The following is a 21652-nucleotide window of genomic DNA, read 5'->3' on the forward strand; positions in this document are numbered from 1 at the left end:
GCCAGGTTTTTCATCCAACACGTTCGTAGCGGCTGCTGCGATAATTAGAGCCGAGCTGGCAACCCGGATGCCGAAACAATACTGACTTCGTGATTGGGAGATAGGTGGAGGGTGGAGCTTCAGTCCAAAACAAAAAATGACAACATAAACATCAGTTGAGGGCTGCAACTCCTCTTTTTAAACTGGAATATCCTGGCTTGAGTGCTGTTGTCAGTGACATAAGTATTTGAAATGAACATGATTTTTAAATGTCTGTTGACATATCGGGGTCATTTTATGATTCGTTTTATTAATGCTCTTACATACAGCTCCTTTAAATTCCCATGGTTTGAGATTTGAAATATTTTTTCTCTAAGTACCAATTAAGTTCACCCGAAAGCATTAGTATCTATTTGAGTTTACATTTGTGTTGAAAATAAGTAAAAGTCTTCAAAACACCGACAACAAATGGGTATAAATGTCGAGAAACAGCTTTGCAGCCATTTAAATGATTCTGAGACCTTCTCTCTTGGTAAAACAAATTAAATATGCACTTTGTGTCAATGTAGGACCAGCTTTAGGGCTAAAATGGATAATCTAATTACAAGAATTCCCATGCATCATAGTCTTTAAAACAACCTGTAAATGGAAAGCGTAGAGATGTTTTATTTTGTAAGAACATGTATTAATGTTTATGTAAACTGTATAATCAAAAACAAAACAGTATTAAGTTTAACAAAATGTTCTCCTCAGCTTTTTAATTCATCAAGGCACCTTCCTCAAAGTAGACATCTCTGTTACTCTTTTAACCTGCCAGAAAATAGCAGGTTCTCTTGTATTGATCTGAACAGGGTTACTGGAATGTACAATTTCTATTCCACACTCACTCCAGAATCTTATTTCTAAACCCTTCAGATATCTGATACTAAATACTATTACTGTACTATTGTGCATTAGTTGTATCAGTCTCATCATGTTTATTATTTTTGTAGTGCAAACTAACTCAACCTTAAGAGGTTGAAGTTCTGAGTCATACGAGTATTGCGGTACATCATTTTGAAACACAGTGTGTGGGTTGGGTAGGTTGGGCAGCCTAGTGTAAATATACCTAACTTTTGGTGCTGACACATAGTTAAAAGGCCTAATGACAGATTGGATCACAATGGGCTTTCTTTCGCACCTACTAACACTGACAATCTTTCACCTAGCAGTATTTTGATCATTCTTATTTGATATGTGGTAGTGGGGCCAGATGATGGCATGTTTGTCTGGTTGTAGAATCTGAGGAAGGAAATAAGCTTTATTTTCAGTTTAACTCGTAGATGAGTTACCAGTTTTATCACAGCACTGCAAGTCTGAAGAAGAAATGTTTAATTTAAAACAGGTCTTTTACATATCATTTTAATTGAAATGTAATTTTAAACTCTTAAATTCACACTTAGTTTGAAAACCACACCCTTTTGATGTGGTAAATTGCAGCACAAAAGTAAGATTATCAAGGGTCTGGCTGGCTAGACATGAATGCGCAATATGGTGTCTCAACCGGGCAAGCTGTGTGGTCTGAAACATCGTATGTGTATCACTAGATATTTGTTTTAGTTAGCACCAGCACTTTATACTAAACCTGCTCCTCTACATGACAAACTCTCCTTTGTCTCACTCTAACATGTGACCATGACATGTGGCAACAGTTTCTGTAGTCCATGCTGGTAACTCTATCATGACACCCCACTGGGAAACATAGTTCTTTGGTTAAATGTGAGTCCTTTTGAAGGTCCTTTTGATACATTTCTTTGGGGGAAGAATATTACTCTGCAGGACAAACTAACTATTTTGGCCAACATGTAGTGTCAATTCTTTGGCATGACATGTTTGGGATTTAGAAAATAATTTAGCCATTTGAATGCATCATTCTGGATGCTGTTTTTTATCTTTAGTGACTGTGTTTTTCAAATGTCAATTCCACATTTTTTAAGCTAAACAGTATTTTTTTGTTTGAAAAGGTTTCAGTACACTCACCAATAGATCAGAAACACTGAGAAAACACAACAACATCAAAGTTCAAAGTTCAAATCAAAGTTGTCCTCTAATGCATTTGTGTATACTGACTGTTTGAGCTTTTAGTTTGGATTTGTGAGCCAAAGTGTAAGAATTTTGAGTCAAGCCCAATTTCTTTATTTCTGTTTCAAAATGGAGTGCACCCCATTATTAAATAGGCCTAGGAACCACCTTTAGCATTAACAACTTAAATAAATGTTTCTGGATATGAAATTATCAGCCTCGCCTTGTGATAGGGAGATTTGGGCCAATATTTCTTTACAGTTTTAAGATGTTTGAATGTTCTTGTTGTACAAAACATACAAACTGAAAGGGGAAATATTTCTACTTATAGCCTATAGTCGGGTAACGAGTAGCAAGAGGAGGAGGTTCCATTTCAAGCTCACATACTGGTAAAAAGGATAAATACACTTTATTGGTTAAAAACAAAATAAATGTGCTGGAATGTCAAAGAGTCAGGAAACAGAAATCCAAAAAGAGTACGGCTATAGGAGACTAAGCCTTGGCGTGGAATAAAGAAACAAGAAAACACAAGGACAAACAACAATGACCAGTAAAGGCTGCTTGGCAGGAAATACTGCAAGGTCCCAGAACACAAAATCCTCAAAACTTTAAGAACGAAGTAGGGAACATTACTGGAACAAACACAAACCAATTAAGTCATTTTGGAAAATGGAAGTATAAACCAATATAAACCAATAAGGATAAATAATGACTTATTAGAGGCAGATGTGTTAGACAATAACAGAATAAAGGTGAGAAGAAAACCCAAGAGCTCTGAAGAGATGCAGAGAAAGCAAACATACTGTAGGAACTCAAGCCAACAGAAATTCATGAAGAAGAACGACTTTCAAAATAATACACGATCCTGGGATAAGGGCAAAGTAATATTAAACAAGGAACAAAACAAGGAACAAAAAAAAAAAAAACTCAACTCATAAATCATGACAGTGAAACAAGGACAAAGGTCTAGTTGATTTGCTTTTATCTGCCTCAACTAAAGTTTAACTCCTGTAAACATACTGACTGTCAGACTAAATCAGTGACAGATGTTTCAAGTTATATTGACCAAAAATCTATTAAAATCCCAGTGTATGACATTTAAGATGATCTATTGACTGGAATGACTGTTTTAATGAACGCGGATTTGCATAAAAGTAAGACTGTGTTTTCACCATCATTAACTTCTGAATATTCGTCTCACTCCTTTGATGGTGCACCAGTTTATGAGTAAAAAGCTAGTGGCTATAGAGTGGGCATTTAACGTACTTTTGAGCAGAAAATAAATAATCAATGGAATACTATCCAAAACGGGTTTCATTAAATCCCTCCACATACTAAACTCATGGACCCATGGAACATGGACCTCTTTTTCATATTAGACACAAAATTCTAACTTTGAGTAAACATTTATCTCATGTTTACATTGTTATATTTGCTTTTCTATATGCTTTGCCTGTTCCTCCGAGTCCCAAAAACGAGACTCTGCACCATGGGGGACCGAGCCTTCTGCTCAGCAGCACCACGCCTGTGTAATCAGTCTAATCATAAAAACAGGAGGTGGATCTGCACTGAGAGCAACCATAAGCAACCATAACTGTACAATCTTATACAAAAAAAAAACTCATACTTTTGACAATTTCATAAAATCCTAACAGTCCCTTTTGCTATTTTAAAGAGCTTATCCGTATGTCTGTCTGATCTAAAGCTGCAGATTACCTGATAATAATCAACAACATTGTATTGTTATTATTTTCCCCTGTCCTCCACACATATCTACGGAAGAGTATTAGGGCCATGCAGGAGAAAAAATATTTGAGAGGGGAAGATTTTTTTTTTATTGTGCACTTGTCGAAATGTCGAGAAAAAAGTCGAAATGTCGAGATTAATGTTGAAGTACAATTTCGAGAAAAACGTCAAAATGTCGAGAAAAAAGTCGAAATGTTGAGAAAAAAGTCGAAATGTGGAGATTAATGTTGAAATACAATTTCAAGAATAAAGTCAAAATTTTGCCTTTTTTCTCAACATTTCAACTTTATGCACAAAATTTTGCCTTTTTTCTCAACATTTCGACTTTTTTCTCGAAATTGTACTTCAACATTAATCTCGACATTTCGACTTTTTTCTCGACATTTCGACTTTTTTCTCGAAATGCATAATGAAGAAAAATCTTCCTCCTCTAAAATATTATTTAAATTTTTCTCCTGTCTGGCCCTAATACTCTGCCGTACATATCTGCAGTCAGGACCAAGCAGGCCCGGTTCTACGAGGGTGCATAAGCATGCATTGCACCCTCAGTTTATGTGTTTGCATGCTCAGTTGAAAAGATGAAAAAAAAACTGACAAATGCGCGCGCGTTAAGGCTGATTTATGGTTCCGCGTTACACCAACGCAGAGCCTACGGCGGTGTAACGCGGAACCATAAATCAGGCTTTAGTGTACATCACTCATCTGCGTTACCTGCACCAGCAAGACGCTGCTCTCTGCTGCACCGTTAACACGTTAAATGTAGCATTTTCTTTGTTCTGCAGCGATATTACTGCAAAAATGCACTTGAAAGACACTTTAAATATTATTGTTTGACTAGTATCATTCCACTTGAAATGATTGTCATGTTTAGTGATGGTTTTGAGCTGTATAGATAAAATTTGTTTGAATTTCTATGTTTTATTTTCAGGGTAAGAAACATCTGTTGCTAGATTGTCTGATGGGTGAGGTAGCCCAGGCTAAATGTAGCATTTTCTTTGTTCTGCAGCAATATTGCTGCAATAAAGCATTTAAAATACACTTTAAATATTCTTGTTTTGCTAGTATCATTCCGCTTGAAATGATGGGAAAATGCATAATTTAGTGTTGAATAACGTGCCAGGCATGTGCACCCCCTCTGATCTGAGATGCACCCCTAGTCATCATTTTCTAGAACCGGTGTTGTGCCGGATTCAGCACCCCTGCCGTGAAAAGCACCCCCTCGTCGTACACACAATGACAAAAATTATATTCTCATTCCACACACTCACATGAACACATACTTAGGAGTTTATATTCAATGATAAGTAGACCAAGAAAAAAAACAACACACTGACACTTCAATATATATATATATACACACTCACACATACTTAAAAGTTTATATTATATATATGTACAAATATTATGGAAGACAACACAATAAGCAGGCTATTAATTAATGACATCAATAACCATTTACCCGATTTTTGTTATCTGTGACTGGGATTGTGGGAAAGTATGACTATTGTGGAATCCATGAGCGCATTTAAACATGAATCATTAACACAAAACTGGACGCTAAACAGTGTGTACGACGAGGGGGTGCTTTTCACGGCAGGGGTGCTGAATCCGGCACAACACCGGCCCTGCTCTGCCGCACATATCTGCAGTCAGGAGGACCAAGTGGAGCGGCAGCGGCAACGTGGCGTTTCTGCAGCGGGACACATGTAGGGGGAGGGCGGGGGTCTCCAGCACAACAGCGCCCTCTAGCGGCCCCGGACCGCAGCGTCCTCCTCCCAGCCACGGCAGCGCTGCTGGGATGCTGCTGCTGCTGCTGGCGGGGGGAAGGCGGGCTCTGGAGGGACTCAGGTGCTGCTGGGACAACGTCCACACGGGCCATCAGTCCTTATCGCTCCAGCATTGCAACACATCAGCATTACTACCTTGACGCCGGGGTCGACGGGTCTGACAGACAGACAGACAGACAGAGCAGCTGTTTCTGTCTACTCTGCGGGGTGTACAAGAAAGCATACACGGAAGCTACTGGTGGTGGCAGCTGTTTTTCTACAAGTTCTCCATGAAGACTCGCACTTTTCTACTCTTACTCGCAGCTTTTATCTGCGGACTCTCGCGGGGAGATGAAAACGCAGCGGAGGAGCTCCAGGTGGAAACGCTGGTGAGCAGGAGCATGTGTTGTAACACGGTGGTGTTGCAGCTATAAACACTGATTTATGGTTCCGCGTCAATTCGACGCAGAGCCTACGGCGTAGGTTACGCGGCGACGCGCACCCTACGCCGTAGGCTCTGCGTTGGTGCAACGCGGAACCATAAATCAGCCTTAAATAGTGTTGTGTTGCAGGTTGTGTTGAGTGTTGTGAACTTTTCCCTCTCTCTGAAGGTGAGGCCCGAAACTTGCTCCGTTCTCTCCGGGATGGGAGACACGCTGCACATCCACTACACGGTGAGTAACTATCCAGGCTCCTGCATGTGTGTGGGGGAGAGGGTTTTCCACAGCCCGGCTGACGACGAGGAAAGTTGTTGTCTATGTGGCATCGCCTGCATGGTGGTCCCTGCTGCCTCCACACCAGTAAAAACACTGTGGAGAGACTGGGGGTTGGTTTGTCTGTGTGGTTGACTATTGGACTTCATCTGTTATCTGAGGCTGACACTGCTCTCACTGTGGACTGATGGGGCAATGCAACACGTCAGCAATTACAGTTCTGCCTGTCAGTCAGTGGGGAAGTGCCACAACCAAGTTCCTCTATTATATTGAGGCTCACGGAAAAAAGGAACCCACTGGTGGATTTATTTCATGAATCCTAAGTAAGTCGCCGTAAATACATGTGGAAAGCCAGATTTAGAGCCCTAAGTGACATTTGAATACACAGTTGACACCAAATCATGGTACGAATGTGTCACTATTGCCACAAACCCCATATTTCTGAACTATATCCAGACATCTGGAAGATTTCATATTCCAGATTGTCAAACATAGGAGTATCAGATTTTTTTCATAATCAAAACTACTGGATAAATGATAATTGCATTTCATGTCAAAGACTAAGGTTTTCTAGACTCCTACAACGCCTACCTCAATTAGTAATAATAATAAAAAAGGTTCAACCCAAGGGATTTAAAAAACTTTTTGGGACGTCTGGGACAACATAATTTGTTTTTAATACTTTATAAATAAATAGAATGAGAATTTAAATGCTGAACATCCTTAGGGGTTCTCATAGTGTCTCTATAACAGCTGGGTTTATTACAATTTGTTGTATATTATGAACTGTACGATCTGGTAATTTTACTTGGTAAACTATGTTTGAAAGAACATAAATGCTAAAGTATACCACATTTGGCACAGGTAATGTAGGATGATTGAATTTATGGATAAACATTTGCTGTTACATTGTTAATAAATCTTCAGGAGTCAATTTTTTATTACATACCCAGTTGTGAAAGATATTAACAACATGATGACATTAAATACCAGCCAAAAATTAGATTATTAAAATTAATATTAAAAGGGAATTAACAAATTGCTTCATTCATAATGTGGATAAAAGCATTTGTAAATGAACCATTCCCCTTTGACATCTATAAATGAAACTTGCACATACTGTTGACTTCACTTTCTTTTCCGTTTCTTGCTTCAGCCCTTCTTATTTTTCTAAATTCTCATGTCCTTTCCTCCTGATGCTGCCGTTGCTCAGGAATGCTCCATCTTTCACTACTGCTTGTTTCTAGAGTTTGTTGATCGCTACAATGCCGGGTTGGTTAGCCATCCCCAATCCATCAGTCTGGGGTTGGAAGTCCTACATGACCTTTGTGGCCCTTGTCTTTGAAATTACTCGCCAACCTTGTAGGAATTGATGGAAAAGCTGGGAAATAACAGATTTCTGGCTGAGAGTTGGCTGATCATCAATCAGTCCATTTAACATGAAATTGATGCTAGCTGGTTAGTTTAGCACAGCATAAGGATTATTATTATGTTTAGTTTGAAACTCATTTTGTCCAATAACTATGTGTGCAAAGCTGACAGTAGAGCTTTTTCAGTTTTTGCTAAAAGAATCCAACCACCGATTTCAGTGTCATTATTTTCATCTAACTCCCAGCAAGGAAGTGGGAGAACTAGATATGTTGGTCCCATCTCAGATTGTCCTGGAAAGCTCAATGAGTGGAGTATGTAGTTTTTTTTATTGCCATAAAAATGGGTGACCCACAAGTTCTTCATACCATGATAATGTTTTGAATATCCTTTGCGTTGATGTATCAAAAGCATATTTTTATACATTTGATTTATTTATTGAATATTTAACCCACCAGGGTAAACTCATGGAGGGGAAGGTGTTTGACACATCGCTATCCCGGGATCCTCTTGTTGTCGAGCTGGGGAAGAGGACAGTTATTCCTGGTAAGCATCTAAAAAGAAAACATCAGCCTTACGTTCACTTAACCCTCCCTTAACCCTGTTGTCCTCGGGTCAAAATGACCCGCCACTGTGTTAAAAACAAAAAAAAAATCCCCTAAACAATATTTTTTTACCTTTACATTTTATGACTTTTCCTAGATTGGCCCCAACAGTAGAAAAAAATGAAATGTTTTTAGTCACATTTCCATGTAAGCTGTGCAAAAAAAAGTACAAAGGTGGTCTTCGGGTCAAAATGACCCATAAGGCAAATAGAGTTGAAATCAAGGTCACAGAGTTATTTCCACAACACAGAATGTTACAATGTTTTAGTTGTGTCTCAGATCAATCAGTTGCAGAAGTAAACAAGATAAATCAGGTGGTCTTCTCGCAGATTGCTGTGCCTTTGATCAGTCTCAGATCAATTACGGTAGTAGTAAATGTGAACAAGACAGTAGCAGACATAAACAACACAAGACAGGTGGCATTCTCGCAGCCTGCAGAGCTTTTTTTTGTGGATTTCAAGGGGTTATAAAAAGTGCTGCAGATGACAGGACCCCAAATTCTTTCTGTGCTGACGCCATGAGTGTGCGTTATAACGCTGAAGAGGCTCTAGAGCTGATTTTTGCAGATGTCCAGCAAGACAACTCTGATTCGGAAGAGGAAATGGATTTGTACATTTTTTTCCTTTTCTTAAGCTATAGAAATATAAGTGAAGAGGGAAAACTCAGGTATTCACACATATTGTGGTGAAGGACAAGGTGTTTCTTCAAGCAAATGAAATTTGGTGTTTATAATTCAATTAAGCTGCTTATATTAGAAGGTTTAGTGAAGACGGGTCATTTTGACCCGGAGGACACAGGGTGTATATAGAAAATGAGGACAACAGGAGGGTTCATTTTTCTCAGTTAATAACACTGTTCTTGTCTTACTTGTGATAGCTAGATTTCCATTAATCAGGTAATGTGCTGGCTTTGTTGATTGGCTGTTGTTTTTTTTTTTATTCCCTGTCAGGTCTGGAACAAAGCTTGATTGGCATCTGTGAAGGGTAAGTGGAAGAAGTCTTTTAGAGAGAAAGAGATCACTGATTGGGTTACATGCAGTCATGAATCAAAGCACGGGAGTGTCACAGTTGATAGTTTTGTAACTGAATGTGAAAAATACTTCCTTATTTTTTTTATTTTCTTCTTTAGGCAAAAAATCAAAGCCACTATTCCACCTCACCTTGCATATGGGAAAAAAGGTTATCCTCCCACAATCCCAGGTACTCTACAAATACACACAAATCAATGCACACCGATAAACATATGGTTTTAGTATTTGAAAAAATGTACCAGGACTTCATCGACACAACAGTATTGACCTGAGTGATGATGCACAGATCAACATCACGTCTGTTTGATGATAGTATCCATTTTTATCATATGTGTATATGAAATTATGCAAAAATCTAAGGACATTAAATGTAATGAATGAATTATTTGAGATTTATATGAACTGTTGCACAGGGAGCCCATGAAAAGGTGTGTATTGGTCCACTTCCAAGCAAGAGAGGGAAATATGAACGTATGATGAACCAAAAATATAAAAACAAAGAAAACTTTACACTTTTTACATCTAAACATTTGTAGTTTAATCAAGTTATTGGGACCTCAAGAGACTATTTTGGCCCCTTGCTACATTTTAAAAGTTCATATTGGCATCTTAGTTGCTAAAAAGTGCCACTCTCTATAGCCTATTCAAATCCTGTGGTTTTGGAGTTTAACCCGCAGACACTACATTACTTTGGAGGCTTTTAAGTTCCTTAAGCAAAACGCACATCAGATAAGCTTTTTAATCAAGGTCTGATCTTATCCAGATGTCTTTTATCTGCCGTCTGTTGGTTTCTTAAAAAAAAAAGTAAAAACTTTATATTTGATTTCCAATTGCCTTTTTTTTTTTATATATATATTTTTTTTTTTTTGTCTCCGATTTTTTTCCCCATTTTCATCACCCAGTGCTCTACCTAAGTGACAGTCCTGAGCATTGCTCCCTCTACCAACCCTACACTGGGCCCTACACTGAGCTCAGGTCTCCTCCTTAACTGAGGAGTGAGCAGGCCGCATCTTTTCACCAGACAGGGTGGGGCTTCTCTGGCCGAACGTAGCGCGTGGAAGGATCACGTTATTCCGGCCAGATCCTCCCCACCCCATCTGGCGCCCCGGTTGGCCAGAGGGGGCATGTGTAGCCCAGGACTGCTGCATGTTTCTGTGAGAGTAGCTCACATTAGCTACCCAAGGGAACACGGGGAGAACATGCAAACTCCACACAGAAAGGCCCTTTCGCCAACCCCACCCAGGGTGTGGGCGCTGAAGTCATGGGGGAACTAACACGCACTTCAGCACCCACAGCATCCCCAGCGGGAATTGAACCCAGGACCTTCTTGCTGTGAGACGGCTGCACTACCAGCTGTCCAATTGCCTTTTTATTGTTTTTTTTTTTTTGTTTTTTTTTACATGTTGTATACCATTGTGTATGATTTCATATGTATTATCCCTGTTTAGCTACATGTACTGTACATACATGTAGATGGGTAAATGTTTTAGTGAAATAACTGAATGGCTGAGAGACTAAATAAAGTAGATTCTTCCATCTGTTTATAATTATGTAGAGGCTTTTCTGTTGCATACAAATCCTTTCCCTTCGTGTTGTATAACAAAGTAAACTACAGTACAAAACAATCAAGATGTGCTGCATTTTTTCTTAGGTGACGCTGTTCTCGAGTTCGAGGTGGAGGTGATTTCTCTTTCACAACAGACGCAGTGGCAAAAGATGGTCAATGACGTACTCCCGCTCGTGTGTCTGGCCCTGGTGCCCACTCTGCTTGGTTTGGTGGGACTTTACCTCTACAAAAAGGCCAACGCCCAGAAGCCCGACAAAAAGAAAGCAAAAGATAAGAAGAGCAAGAAGAAATGAAGACAAGGCACAGAACTATTTAAATAAAAAATATTTTAAAATGACTGTGTTACCTTAGGCTCTTTAATAAAAGCACATATTTGGTATCTGTTTAGTGAGGTTTGGGATGAAATTTCAAAGAATACATTTATTTTATTGTATTGTTATTACAGTATATGTTCTAGTAGTAATAGTCTTGTTTACATTGTCATCTGTCGATATTCGATAAAGCAGTTGCGGCACAACCTGCCAAAATAACGATATCTATGTTTGTACAACTATCGATAAGAACATATTAATCTACGGTCTAAATGAGTGGAGAAACTATTGGGATCAGAATATTATTGAGTTTGGCTTGGCTATAAACCAGCTATAAATTTATTTTGCTCTTTGTTACAACATTCTCAAAAAGCATCAGTCCCTCATGTTGATGATTTTTCAGATTCTGGAGCTACCAGCCAACATAACGTTCCTGAGCAAATGCTGCAAGTATTAGAAGCAAAGTACAAAGTCAGAACACAGAGGATATAGAGCAGGATTGCTTTTAAGCATATCCTGAGCATTCACTAACTTCATTCATACAAAAGAAACGTTACTTAAAAATGACACGGTAGTATATTGGTGTATGTAACCTGTCAATATGTTAGACATGTAAAGTCAATTTATTTTTCATTTACACATAATGTGTGAACTTGGTAATCATACATATTACCAGACGGATAATTATATTTAAGTGTTCAAGTGAAGAAGTGAAAAAGCTTATGATTTCTCATAAATAATTAACTTCCATGTCTGCAACACAATTCAATTCACACACACACACACACATATATATATATACAAAAGATTTTCAAGCAACCAAAGTAGACCCACGTCACTCGGTTCATCAAACTCCACTGGCCACCTGTGGCCGCCCGCGTTAAATTCAAGTCACTTCTGCTGGCCTACAACGTGATAGCTGGAACTGCTTCTTCTTATTTTCTCTACAGCCAATCCAGACTTTTCTACTAATTTATCCCTGAATTAGAAAATATTATAATCTGTTTCATTGCTTGTTTTGTGTTTTTACTGTGAGTTGTTTTGGAAAAAAGTGTCTGCAAAATGACAAAATAAATAAATAAAAAGTGAAGCAAAATACAGAAATAACAAATGTATGTATTGAAAAGGGTTATGAAAGTTTTTCCAAACAATATGGAGCTCAACATTCTATAGTGAGAAAGATTATCAACAAGTGCAAACATTCAATGAGTTTCCAGGCTTCCCAGGTGTGAATGTCCCAGCAAATGTATCCCAAGGTCCCATCATGCCCAGATAAACAAAAAAAAAAACTCAAGGGCCACAACTCAGATAGCGGCCTCACTGAGCCTGTTAAACCAACAAATTGACAAACTAACTAATCGGCTAAATATTAAAAGAGGGGGGGGGGGGTAACTCTTGCTTATATACTCCACACACACACACATATATATATATATATATATATATATATATATATATATATATATATATATATATATAGTACCGGGTTAAACCCCCTTTTGCCTTCAGAACTGCCTTAATCCTTTGTGGGATCAACGAGGTATGGAAACATTCCTCAGAGAGTTTGATGCATTTTGACATGATAGCATCACACAACTGCTGCAGATCTGGTGACTGTGGAGGCCATTTGAGTAGTGAACTAATTGTCATGTTCAAGAAACCAGTCTGAGATGATTCACACTTTATGGCATGGCGAGATATATAAGATTGGAACACTGTGGTCATAAAGGGAAGGACATGGTCAGCAACAATACTCAGGTTGTGGCATTGACACAATGCTCAATTGGTACTAATGGGCCCAAAGTGTGCCAGGAAAATGCTTTTCTAGAGACCTCGGTTGTAACAAGTGGTGATTTGACTTACTGTTGCCTTTCTATCAGCTCGAACCAGTCTGGCTATTCTCCTCTCACCTCTGGCATCAACGAGGCATCTGCCCCCACAGAACTGCCGCTCACTGGATATATTCTTTTTGGGACCATTCTCAGTAAACCCTAGGGATGATTGTGCGTGAAAATCCCAGTAGATCAGCAGTTTTTTTTAAATACTCGGACCAGCCCGTCTGGCACCAACAACCATGCCATGTTCAAACTCACTTAAATCACCTTTCTTCCTCATTCTGACGCTTGAACTGCAGCAGATCATCTTCACCAAGTCTACATGCCTAAATGCATTGAGTTGCTGCCATGTGATTGGCTAATCAGAATTAGATTAGAATATATATATATATATATATATATATATATATATATATATATATATATATATATATATATATATATATATATATATATATATATTAGTATAGTATATAGTATATAGCTAACAGTAAAATGCCTTATGGGGTAACAGAATCTGGGACTGGTGGGCTTGAAGTGAAATAGAGGCCCAGTAGTATAAATAATGAAGGTCACATACTTTTCTAGTCAAAGTCAAGTCAAAGTTTAATTTATTATAGCACTTTTTGAATGAAACAGATTATAATATTTTCTAATTCAGGGATAAATTAGTAGAAAAGTCTGGATTGGCTGTAGAGAAAATAAGAAGAAGCAGTTCCAGCTATCACGTTGTAGGCCAGCAGAAGTGACTTGAATTTAACTTTAAAGCGGGCGGCCACAGGTGACCAGTGGAGTTTGATGAACCGAGTGACGTGGGTCTACTATATACTATACTAATATATATATATATATATATATATATATATATATATATATATATATATATATATATATATATATATATATATATATATATATATATATAGTATTAGTATAGTATATAGTATATAGCTAACAGTAAAATGCCTTATGGGGTAACAGAATCTGGGACTGGTGGGCTTGAAGTGAAATAGAGGCCCAGTAGTATAAATAATGAAGGTCACATACTTTTCTAGTCAAAGTCAAGTCAAAGTTTAATTTATTATAGCACTTTTTTTTAAAGAAAAAGTTGACTGAAGTCCTGTATAGATTGCATATATATAAGAAAACAATGTCAACAGAACAATTAAATGTGTAAAGTTCCAACAAAGACGTTCTGTTTAGCCATGAATAATATCCAAGACATTTAAATATGCTTTAAAGAAAAAAAGGGTTGCGGTAAAGCTATTTTATTTTTTTATTTATTTATTTTTTTAATTGTCTTAAAAACTCTAAATAAACAGACCACACGCATAAAAACATGGATTAACAAGTTTATAATTTTGGAGAGGGTCCACCACCTACAAATTGCGTTAGACGTGTATTATCGCGAGACCTCGTTTACTGCTGAGACCTGTACCGGAAAATCTCGTGAGACATTTAATAGAAGACTGCTCAGCTAAGGTAAGTGAGGACACTGGCAGTACTATCCACACGACACATGTCACTTGGGCTGCAGGAGGTGATAAATGAATGGTGGATGAGGTTTTCTGGGCTATTTTGGATGTTGTCGGTGGTTCTGTAGCAGCTGCAAGCAGCGATCCACCGGCAGCAGGATGCCCGCTGGGGGGACGAGTGGTCGGATGAATGGGGTGGACCTGCACGGTTTAAGGCTGATTTATGGTTCCGCGTTACACCAACGCAGAGCCTACGGCGTGGTACACTGCGCGTCGCCGCGTACCCTACGCCGTAACCTACGGGGTAGGCTCTGTGTCGATTTAACGCAGAACCATAATTCAGGTTTTAGACGCTAATTTACTCTACTCCTTTTGATAACCCCCCCCCCCCAAAAAAGAAAATAAATAAAACAAATAACCAAATTATAGTTCAAACAGCAATGGAATTGGCAATGCATTTGTGCCAGAATTAGGCTAGATGAGGCTGATAGACTTTAAATGAGCTGCTATTAAACGGGGGATGGCTGTGTAACGTTACTTAACGCAGCATCCCGGGTAACCTGAGAAACCCGAGATGAGGGAACATTATCAGGCTTTATTTCCTCATAATATACCTGTTCAGAGATGTTACTATTGAACCATTGGTCAGATAGGACAGAGCATGGGGCTGCTCTCATACGGGAGGTGATAGTATGTTCATTACTCTCTTCAGCACCATGGACAGAGCTGCAGCAAATCTCATATTTCATTTATTTATTTCAGTTTTCTACGTTACTATTTTACTTCTCTAATGTTTTTCGCTATTTCGTTTGATTTTGTGTATTTTCTATGACAATAACTGTTGTCATCAGGTTTTAACTCATCCATTTATTTTCACATATTGTTGTATTGGGGTTTGAGAACACAATGTCCCACAGGTCAGATTTTGTTTAAAAAAACCCAAAGAAAGCAACAACAACATGGTTTGAATTGAGCTTTGGAAATACATTTTTCCTCTGTCTAGTCTTGACAGTTATATTTAACACTTTTGACATAATCTGTTGCATGGCTTTCCACCCCAAGTAATTACAGGGAAAATATCATTAATGTTGTGTGTCCTAAACTATTTATCATCTATATCAATGACATATGTAAAATATCACAAATATTGAAATTCATACTATTTGCCGATGACACAAACATATTTTATTCTGGTGAGAATTTACAACAACTTTTGGACAATATTATTTCAGAATTTGGCAAAATTAAAAAATGGTTTGACAATAACAAGTTAGCATTAAACTTGAACAAAACTAAAATGATGGTATTTGAAAACAATAAAAACAATCAAGCACAGGTACAGATTGAGGGTGTAAACATTGAAAGAGTACACGAAACTAAATTTCTTGGGGTAATTATAGATGACAAGATTTGCTGGAAATCTCATATTAAACACATCCACAACAAAGTATCTAGAGGTATGTATGTATGTATGGGTGTATGTATGGGTGTATGTATATATGTGTGTATGTGTGTGAATACGTGTGTAAGTAGATATACATAGATATAGACCAGATTGAGTTAATATAGAGATAGTATGGTGTAAATAAGTATATTTATATAAATATTTATATGGGCATGTGTGTACAAATATATAGAAATACTCAACTATGTGTATGTATGTATAAGTGTGTGACTACAGTGTGTGAGTATAATTATAGTATAGTTAGTTATTATGAATAGGTGTTAGTAAATGATTAGTGAATGGGGGTAGGGTTAAATAAGTTTACACTTCTTCCTACTCCTTTTTGCACATGTAAATTAACATATTAATTGTTAAAGTATGAAATTCTTTTTTTTGTTGTTTTTTTCCTTATCTTCTCCTTAATTGTTGTTTTTTACATGTACAAAATCAAATCAAATCAAATCAAATGTTTAAAATGACTTGATGTTGCCATGTGATGGACTGTTGACCGATTGAGGGTGGGCAATACTTATCCACCAATTACAGCTGGGATAAGACATACTTTTGATGAATTGTTCAGCATAAATTACAGGGTAAATGTAGTCCACTGTTGTACATCAGGTGGTATTGTGGTGAGGTCATTTTAAATGCGTTGGTAATGCATGGCCTGGTAATGTAGGACATGTTGCTTGTGCTTGAGGGGATTGATGTTGTTAGAGGCTAAAATGTGAAGAAAAAAAAACCTAGCAAAAAGAGTCTGAACAGATTGTGCTGTAGCCTAGAGTCATGGCACAAACATGTATCTCTATCACCCTCTTTGATGATGACTGTGGGCGTGTAACAGAGCTCTGCACCTGTCATGCCATGTGCATTAACAGGAGAAGTGAGATTCAGTTTCAGTCTTTGAAAAATGAGAGGCCGCATCAGCATCAGCGTCTTTGTTTTAATCATGCTAATAATTTATTACAGCTTCGATACTTTTGAGTAAAACAATACACATAAAAATATTACTAACCATCTATGTTTTCTGTTTCCTTTCAGCTCTCCTTAATAATCTATCCCTGCGGGACGACTGAATCTTTGCCGAAAAGCCTCCAGAACCACAACTGTAGGCCCAAGATTGTGGTTTAGGAACCTGATCAGAATCATGGGGAACATTTTCGGGAATTTGCTGAAAAGCCTCATAGGGAAGAAAGAAATGAGGATTTTGATGGTTGGGCTTGACGCTGCAGGCAAAACAACCATCCTTTATAAGCTCAAGCTTGGGGAAATAGTGACCACAATTCCAACTATCGGTGTGTCCTAAGAGTTACATGTTTATAAGCGCTATCAACGAATGACTATGCTCTTTTGCGTGTTGAATGACAGCGTTTCTCTTTTCAGGGTTTAATGTTGAGACAGTGGAATACAAAAACATCAGCTTCACTGTGTGGGATGTGGGTGGGCAAGACAAGATCCGTCCCCTCTGGAGACACTACTTTCAAAACACGCAGGGTGAGCGGAGCTAATGAGTACCACCAACCTGAATGCCTCTCTTGTTCTATAGGAAATGATGTGTGTAGCATGCTCTCCATGTTGTTTCAGGTCTAATCTTCGTGGTGGACAGTAATGACAGAGAGCGTGTAAATGAAGCTCGAGAGGAGCTGATGAGGATGCTGGCTGAAGACGAACTGAGAGATGCAGTGCTCCTTGTTTTTGCCAATAAACAGGCAAGAGACGTTTACTGTTCAGAATATACACACACATGTACAATTCATATGACTTAATTCGGTCATAAGGTTTGATGCAGTGGTTTGTCTTTAGGATCAAATTCAATTTCTGTTTTAAAGGAATATTAAATTTTTCAAATTGGGTTTTGTGAGGCTCTTATGACTATTTATAGTGTTTCCTGCAGTAGCCACTTAGAACAGAAGAATAATATTTATCTACAACTATCTAGGACTCAAAACTTTAAAAAATGTATAGTAATTCAAGTGAATGCTGAATTGTGTATTTTTCACATGGCATCATTTATTTTGTATTTAGCAGTAATATTTACCTTTACCCAAAGCAAAATAGTGTTTTTGTTTTGAAAGCTTCCTTAACAAGGTAAATGAGCTCATGGTGGCAGCAGTGATACGAGCTGTTTTTTTCCTTTTGCAAAGGAAAAACTTTACTATCACTTATGAAAAGACTGTCGACTCTCATGACTGTGGACTGATTAAAAAAACAGGATTCTATTATGTAAAATCACTAAGGGAACACTTCCAGAAATTACTGGCAAAGAACAAAGTAAGCCATCCCATCTTCAGTACAAATGCAGCTTACAGCTCTAATGTGCAAAGAAAATGCCATATGTGAAAATTATCCAGAAATTATGCCGTCTTTTCTGGACCAGAGCTCATTTAAAATGGATTTGGGCAAAGTGGAAAACTGTTCAGTGGTTAAACAAATAGAAATTAGAAATACAATTTCGAAGGACCTGCTTCCGCTGAATTGAAAGGGAGAGAGACCATCCAGGTTATCAGTGCTCAGTTTAAAAGCCTGCATCTCTGATGTTGCTGGGGATTGCAATAATGCCTGTGGAATGGACAACATGCATACCTGGAAAGGAAATATCATTGCTGAGCAGTATATACAGATTTTAGAGCAACATATGCTCCTGTCCAGATGATCTTTTTCAGGAAAGGCCATGCATTTTTATTTTAGACAAGAAAATGATAAACCACATAATGCATCCATTTCAAAAGTACGGCTTCATAGCAGAAAATTCAGGGCAGTGAACTGGATTGTCCGTATTCCAGACCTGTAACCAAAGAAAACTTTTGGTGCAGCGTGAAACAAAATCATTTTTCACAAAGGAGAATCCCATAACAGGCAAGAATGAGGCAACATTTCACTCCCAAAACTTCAGCAGTCCTCCGTTACCTTTTTTTTTTTTTACAGCATTACTTTTCCTAACTTTTAACTCAAAAAATGTTTTTTTTAGATATTGTCTTTCTGTTTAATTTTGAATAAAATAAGGCTTAATGAGATTTCAAAATCATCATATTCTATTTTTATTTACATTTTACACTGTACCTCAACTTTTTTTTGAATTGGGATTGTAGAAACTTCACCTTTATGCTTTTTTCTTTAATGTTTGAATTACCAAGCTTGAAAATTAGCTAATATTTAGCATTATATTTTAATATACAATATAATATACATAATACACATTAGGGGAAGTATGTCAAACTGTTTGTCGAATAGTTTTTGAACAGATATAGTTTTCACAACTGTCCAAACATATCAAAGTTCATTGTAATTGTAGTCAGATTGTCATCGCAGCTTTTGTTTTGTTTTTTTGTGATTATACGCCCATAGTCAAGATGTTAATAGGGGAAAACATTCAGGAACAGTGAGGAGAGGTAAAAAAAAATTAGAGGAATGAATGACGCTGTTTGACCCTGACAGGATATAAGTTCAGCTTGCTTCATTATTAATAAATTCACAATGCATGTTTGAATAGCCATTTTTTTTAGTTTTTCTTGTCATAGAAATTTTTAAATTGTCTTAAATTATAACTTCATTATTTATGGACAACTTATATTTAAAAAACCAAAAAGATAACAATAATGAAAAAAGAGAGAAAAGACGTCATATTAAACAATTGTCGGCAAGAGGTTTTTTATCACCATGTTCCTGAATAAGTTCATTTTATGAAGCGAGTAATAATTGCTAAGGGGTTTCTCTTGGTGTTCTGGCATCCTCCCACATCCCAAACATATGGACATTAGTTTGATTTGTGATTATAAATCAAGTGTAACTTTGAGTGTGAGCGTGCAGGATGTTGTGCCTGTTGTGTCCATGCATGGAGCTGTGATAAACTGGTGATCTGTCAGCTCCAGGCTCCTGTGACCCTGATTAGTATGAAGGAAGTACGGAAAAGGGAAGGATGGAGGAACAGTTGCAATTAGATCTCAGTTTGACAAAGTTTAGATAATTGCAAAGCAATGACACCTTTGTAAAGGCTGATTTGCAATGTGTAAAATACTTATGAAATGCACTGATGAATTCACTGTAATGTACAAAACATGAAAACAGCAAATAATGATCCAAACATACCTGCAGGAGCTGCATGCTTACAGCGACTGAAGTGCGGTATTCTGTCATTACTGAACTCTTGCCTATTTGACAGGACCTACCGAACGCCATGAACGCTGCTGAGATTACAGACAAATTGGGCTTACATTCTCTTCGTCACCGCAACTGGTACATCCAGGCCACCTGCGCCACCAGCGGAGATGGCCTCTATGAGGGCCTTGATTGGCTGGCCAATCAACTCAAGAACAAGAAATGAGAAGAAAACTGGCCAGCAGACGCACACGTCCAGGTTTTTCTTTCTTTTGAGAATGGAGGGCGCAGGTTGGGTACGAGGGGTCTTCGGTTGAAGGACACATAGGAAGATTCTGGCACAAGACACTGCAAACAGATTCTCATGTTCATATTTACCCACACACACACACACACACACACACACACACACACACACACACACACACACACACACACACACACACACACACACACACACACACACACACACACACACACACACACACACACACAGATACACACCAACTGTAAACATTTCCAGCAAACACTTGCTTTTCCTTCGTCCACCTCTCATCCTTAGGTGCAGTGTCCTGTATGTGTGTGACTCTACCGAGTCAGACATCAGATATAATGTTAGTTTTTCAATTGTAAGTCATCCACGAGAACAACAGACCTGTGATGTTGTATTTCCTGTTGTTTTGTTTTTGTAGCCGTCATTTGTGTCCGATCTTGCAGGGTAACAGCCATGTTTGAGAACAATCACATTTATCAGATTCCTGCCACTAAAACTGTTTCGCTCTCCCTTCTCATTTGCAAGCAATGCTGAGCACTTTGATACTTGTATTTACTGTGCACCCCGCGTTTTTCAGCAGGTGGCACAGGCAGTATTGATCATGAATATTGCTCTGCAACTGTTACTGCCACGTTTTGGAAATGTTTTGGCATCTTTGCTGTTTCTACTCCTCGTGTAGGCAACCTGAAGCAGCAAAGCCACCCCTTTTTAAATATTTAAAACGCACAACATGCTCTTGATTGCCGGACCTGCATCTTAAAGCGTTGTTACGAACTCCTTCATCCATAGAGCTAAATAAATGTAGATGTTTGCAGATTTTCTCCAACTAATCTACCTGTATTATCTTTGCAGTCGGATGCCGAAACTTATTAAAGCATCTCTTAAGTTACAGCTTTATGATAAGACCAGTACATTGACCCGCACATGAACTGAATAATTCAGCTGCTGCTTGTCTGCCTTCTTGTGTGTCTATACTAGTACTCAAACTGCATCAGGTTGCTTTTGCTTGTGTGTTTTGGGTTGCACTTCAGGGGGTGATTGTGTTATCTCTGTGTTACTGAATGTGAGTCTCTAAACAGCTGTAATGATGTTTATTTGACATGTGTATTCTTTTATTTCAGTGGTCTGTCTGCATAATTATGGGAAGGAAAGCAGGGTAAGCGGATCAATATGTTGGTGTTGTAAATTGCAAAAACTCATCAGCACATCCACGATTCACTTTGAAACAGCAGGCGAATGACTGCGTCACCACTAATACCAGCAGAATCCACGACTTATGTCAATAAGAATATTTCCTTGTGCCATACATGGGTACTACTACTCGTACACTAGTAATAGGACAAGATACTGTACACCCACTCTACCAACTTATCAGCACATCTT

The 21652-nt window shown here is 38.1% G+C and overlaps 2 protein-coding genes across 2 annotated transcripts; both read left to right on the plus strand.

Moving 5' to 3' along the window:
• Nucleotides 1-5574: 5574 nt before the first annotated feature.
• fkbp11 (FKBP prolyl isomerase 11) lies at nucleotides 5575-11172 on the plus strand. The gene is made up of 6 exons (XM_061728607.1): nucleotides 5575-5941; nucleotides 6164-6226; nucleotides 8092-8179; nucleotides 9188-9221; nucleotides 9367-9437; nucleotides 10920-11172. The coding sequence occupies exons 1-6, from the start codon at nucleotides 5843-5845 to the stop codon at nucleotides 11126-11128; spliced, it is 564 nt and encodes a 187-aa protein (XP_061584591.1). The 5' UTR covers nucleotides 5575-5842; the 3' UTR covers nucleotides 11129-11172.
• A 3231-nt stretch (nucleotides 11173-14403) lies between these two features.
• On the plus strand, nucleotides 14404-20503 carry arf3b (ADP-ribosylation factor 3b). Its single transcript, XM_061727608.1, has 5 exons — nucleotides 14404-14463; nucleotides 16942-17195; nucleotides 17284-17394; nucleotides 17485-17609; nucleotides 20060-20503. The coding sequence occupies exons 2-5, from the start codon at nucleotides 17048-17050 to the stop codon at nucleotides 20219-20221; spliced, it is 546 nt and encodes a 181-aa protein (XP_061583592.1). The 5' UTR covers nucleotides 14404-14463; nucleotides 16942-17047; the 3' UTR covers nucleotides 20222-20503.
• The last annotated feature ends 1149 nt before the right edge of the window (nucleotides 20504-21652 follow it).

The sequence above is a fragment of the Cololabis saira genome, chromosome 8 (genome assembly GCF_033807715.1).
Source record: "Cololabis saira isolate AMF1-May2022 chromosome 8, fColSai1.1, whole genome shotgun sequence".
NCBI classification, from domain to species: Eukaryota; Metazoa; Chordata; class Actinopteri; order Beloniformes; family Belonidae; genus Cololabis; species Cololabis saira.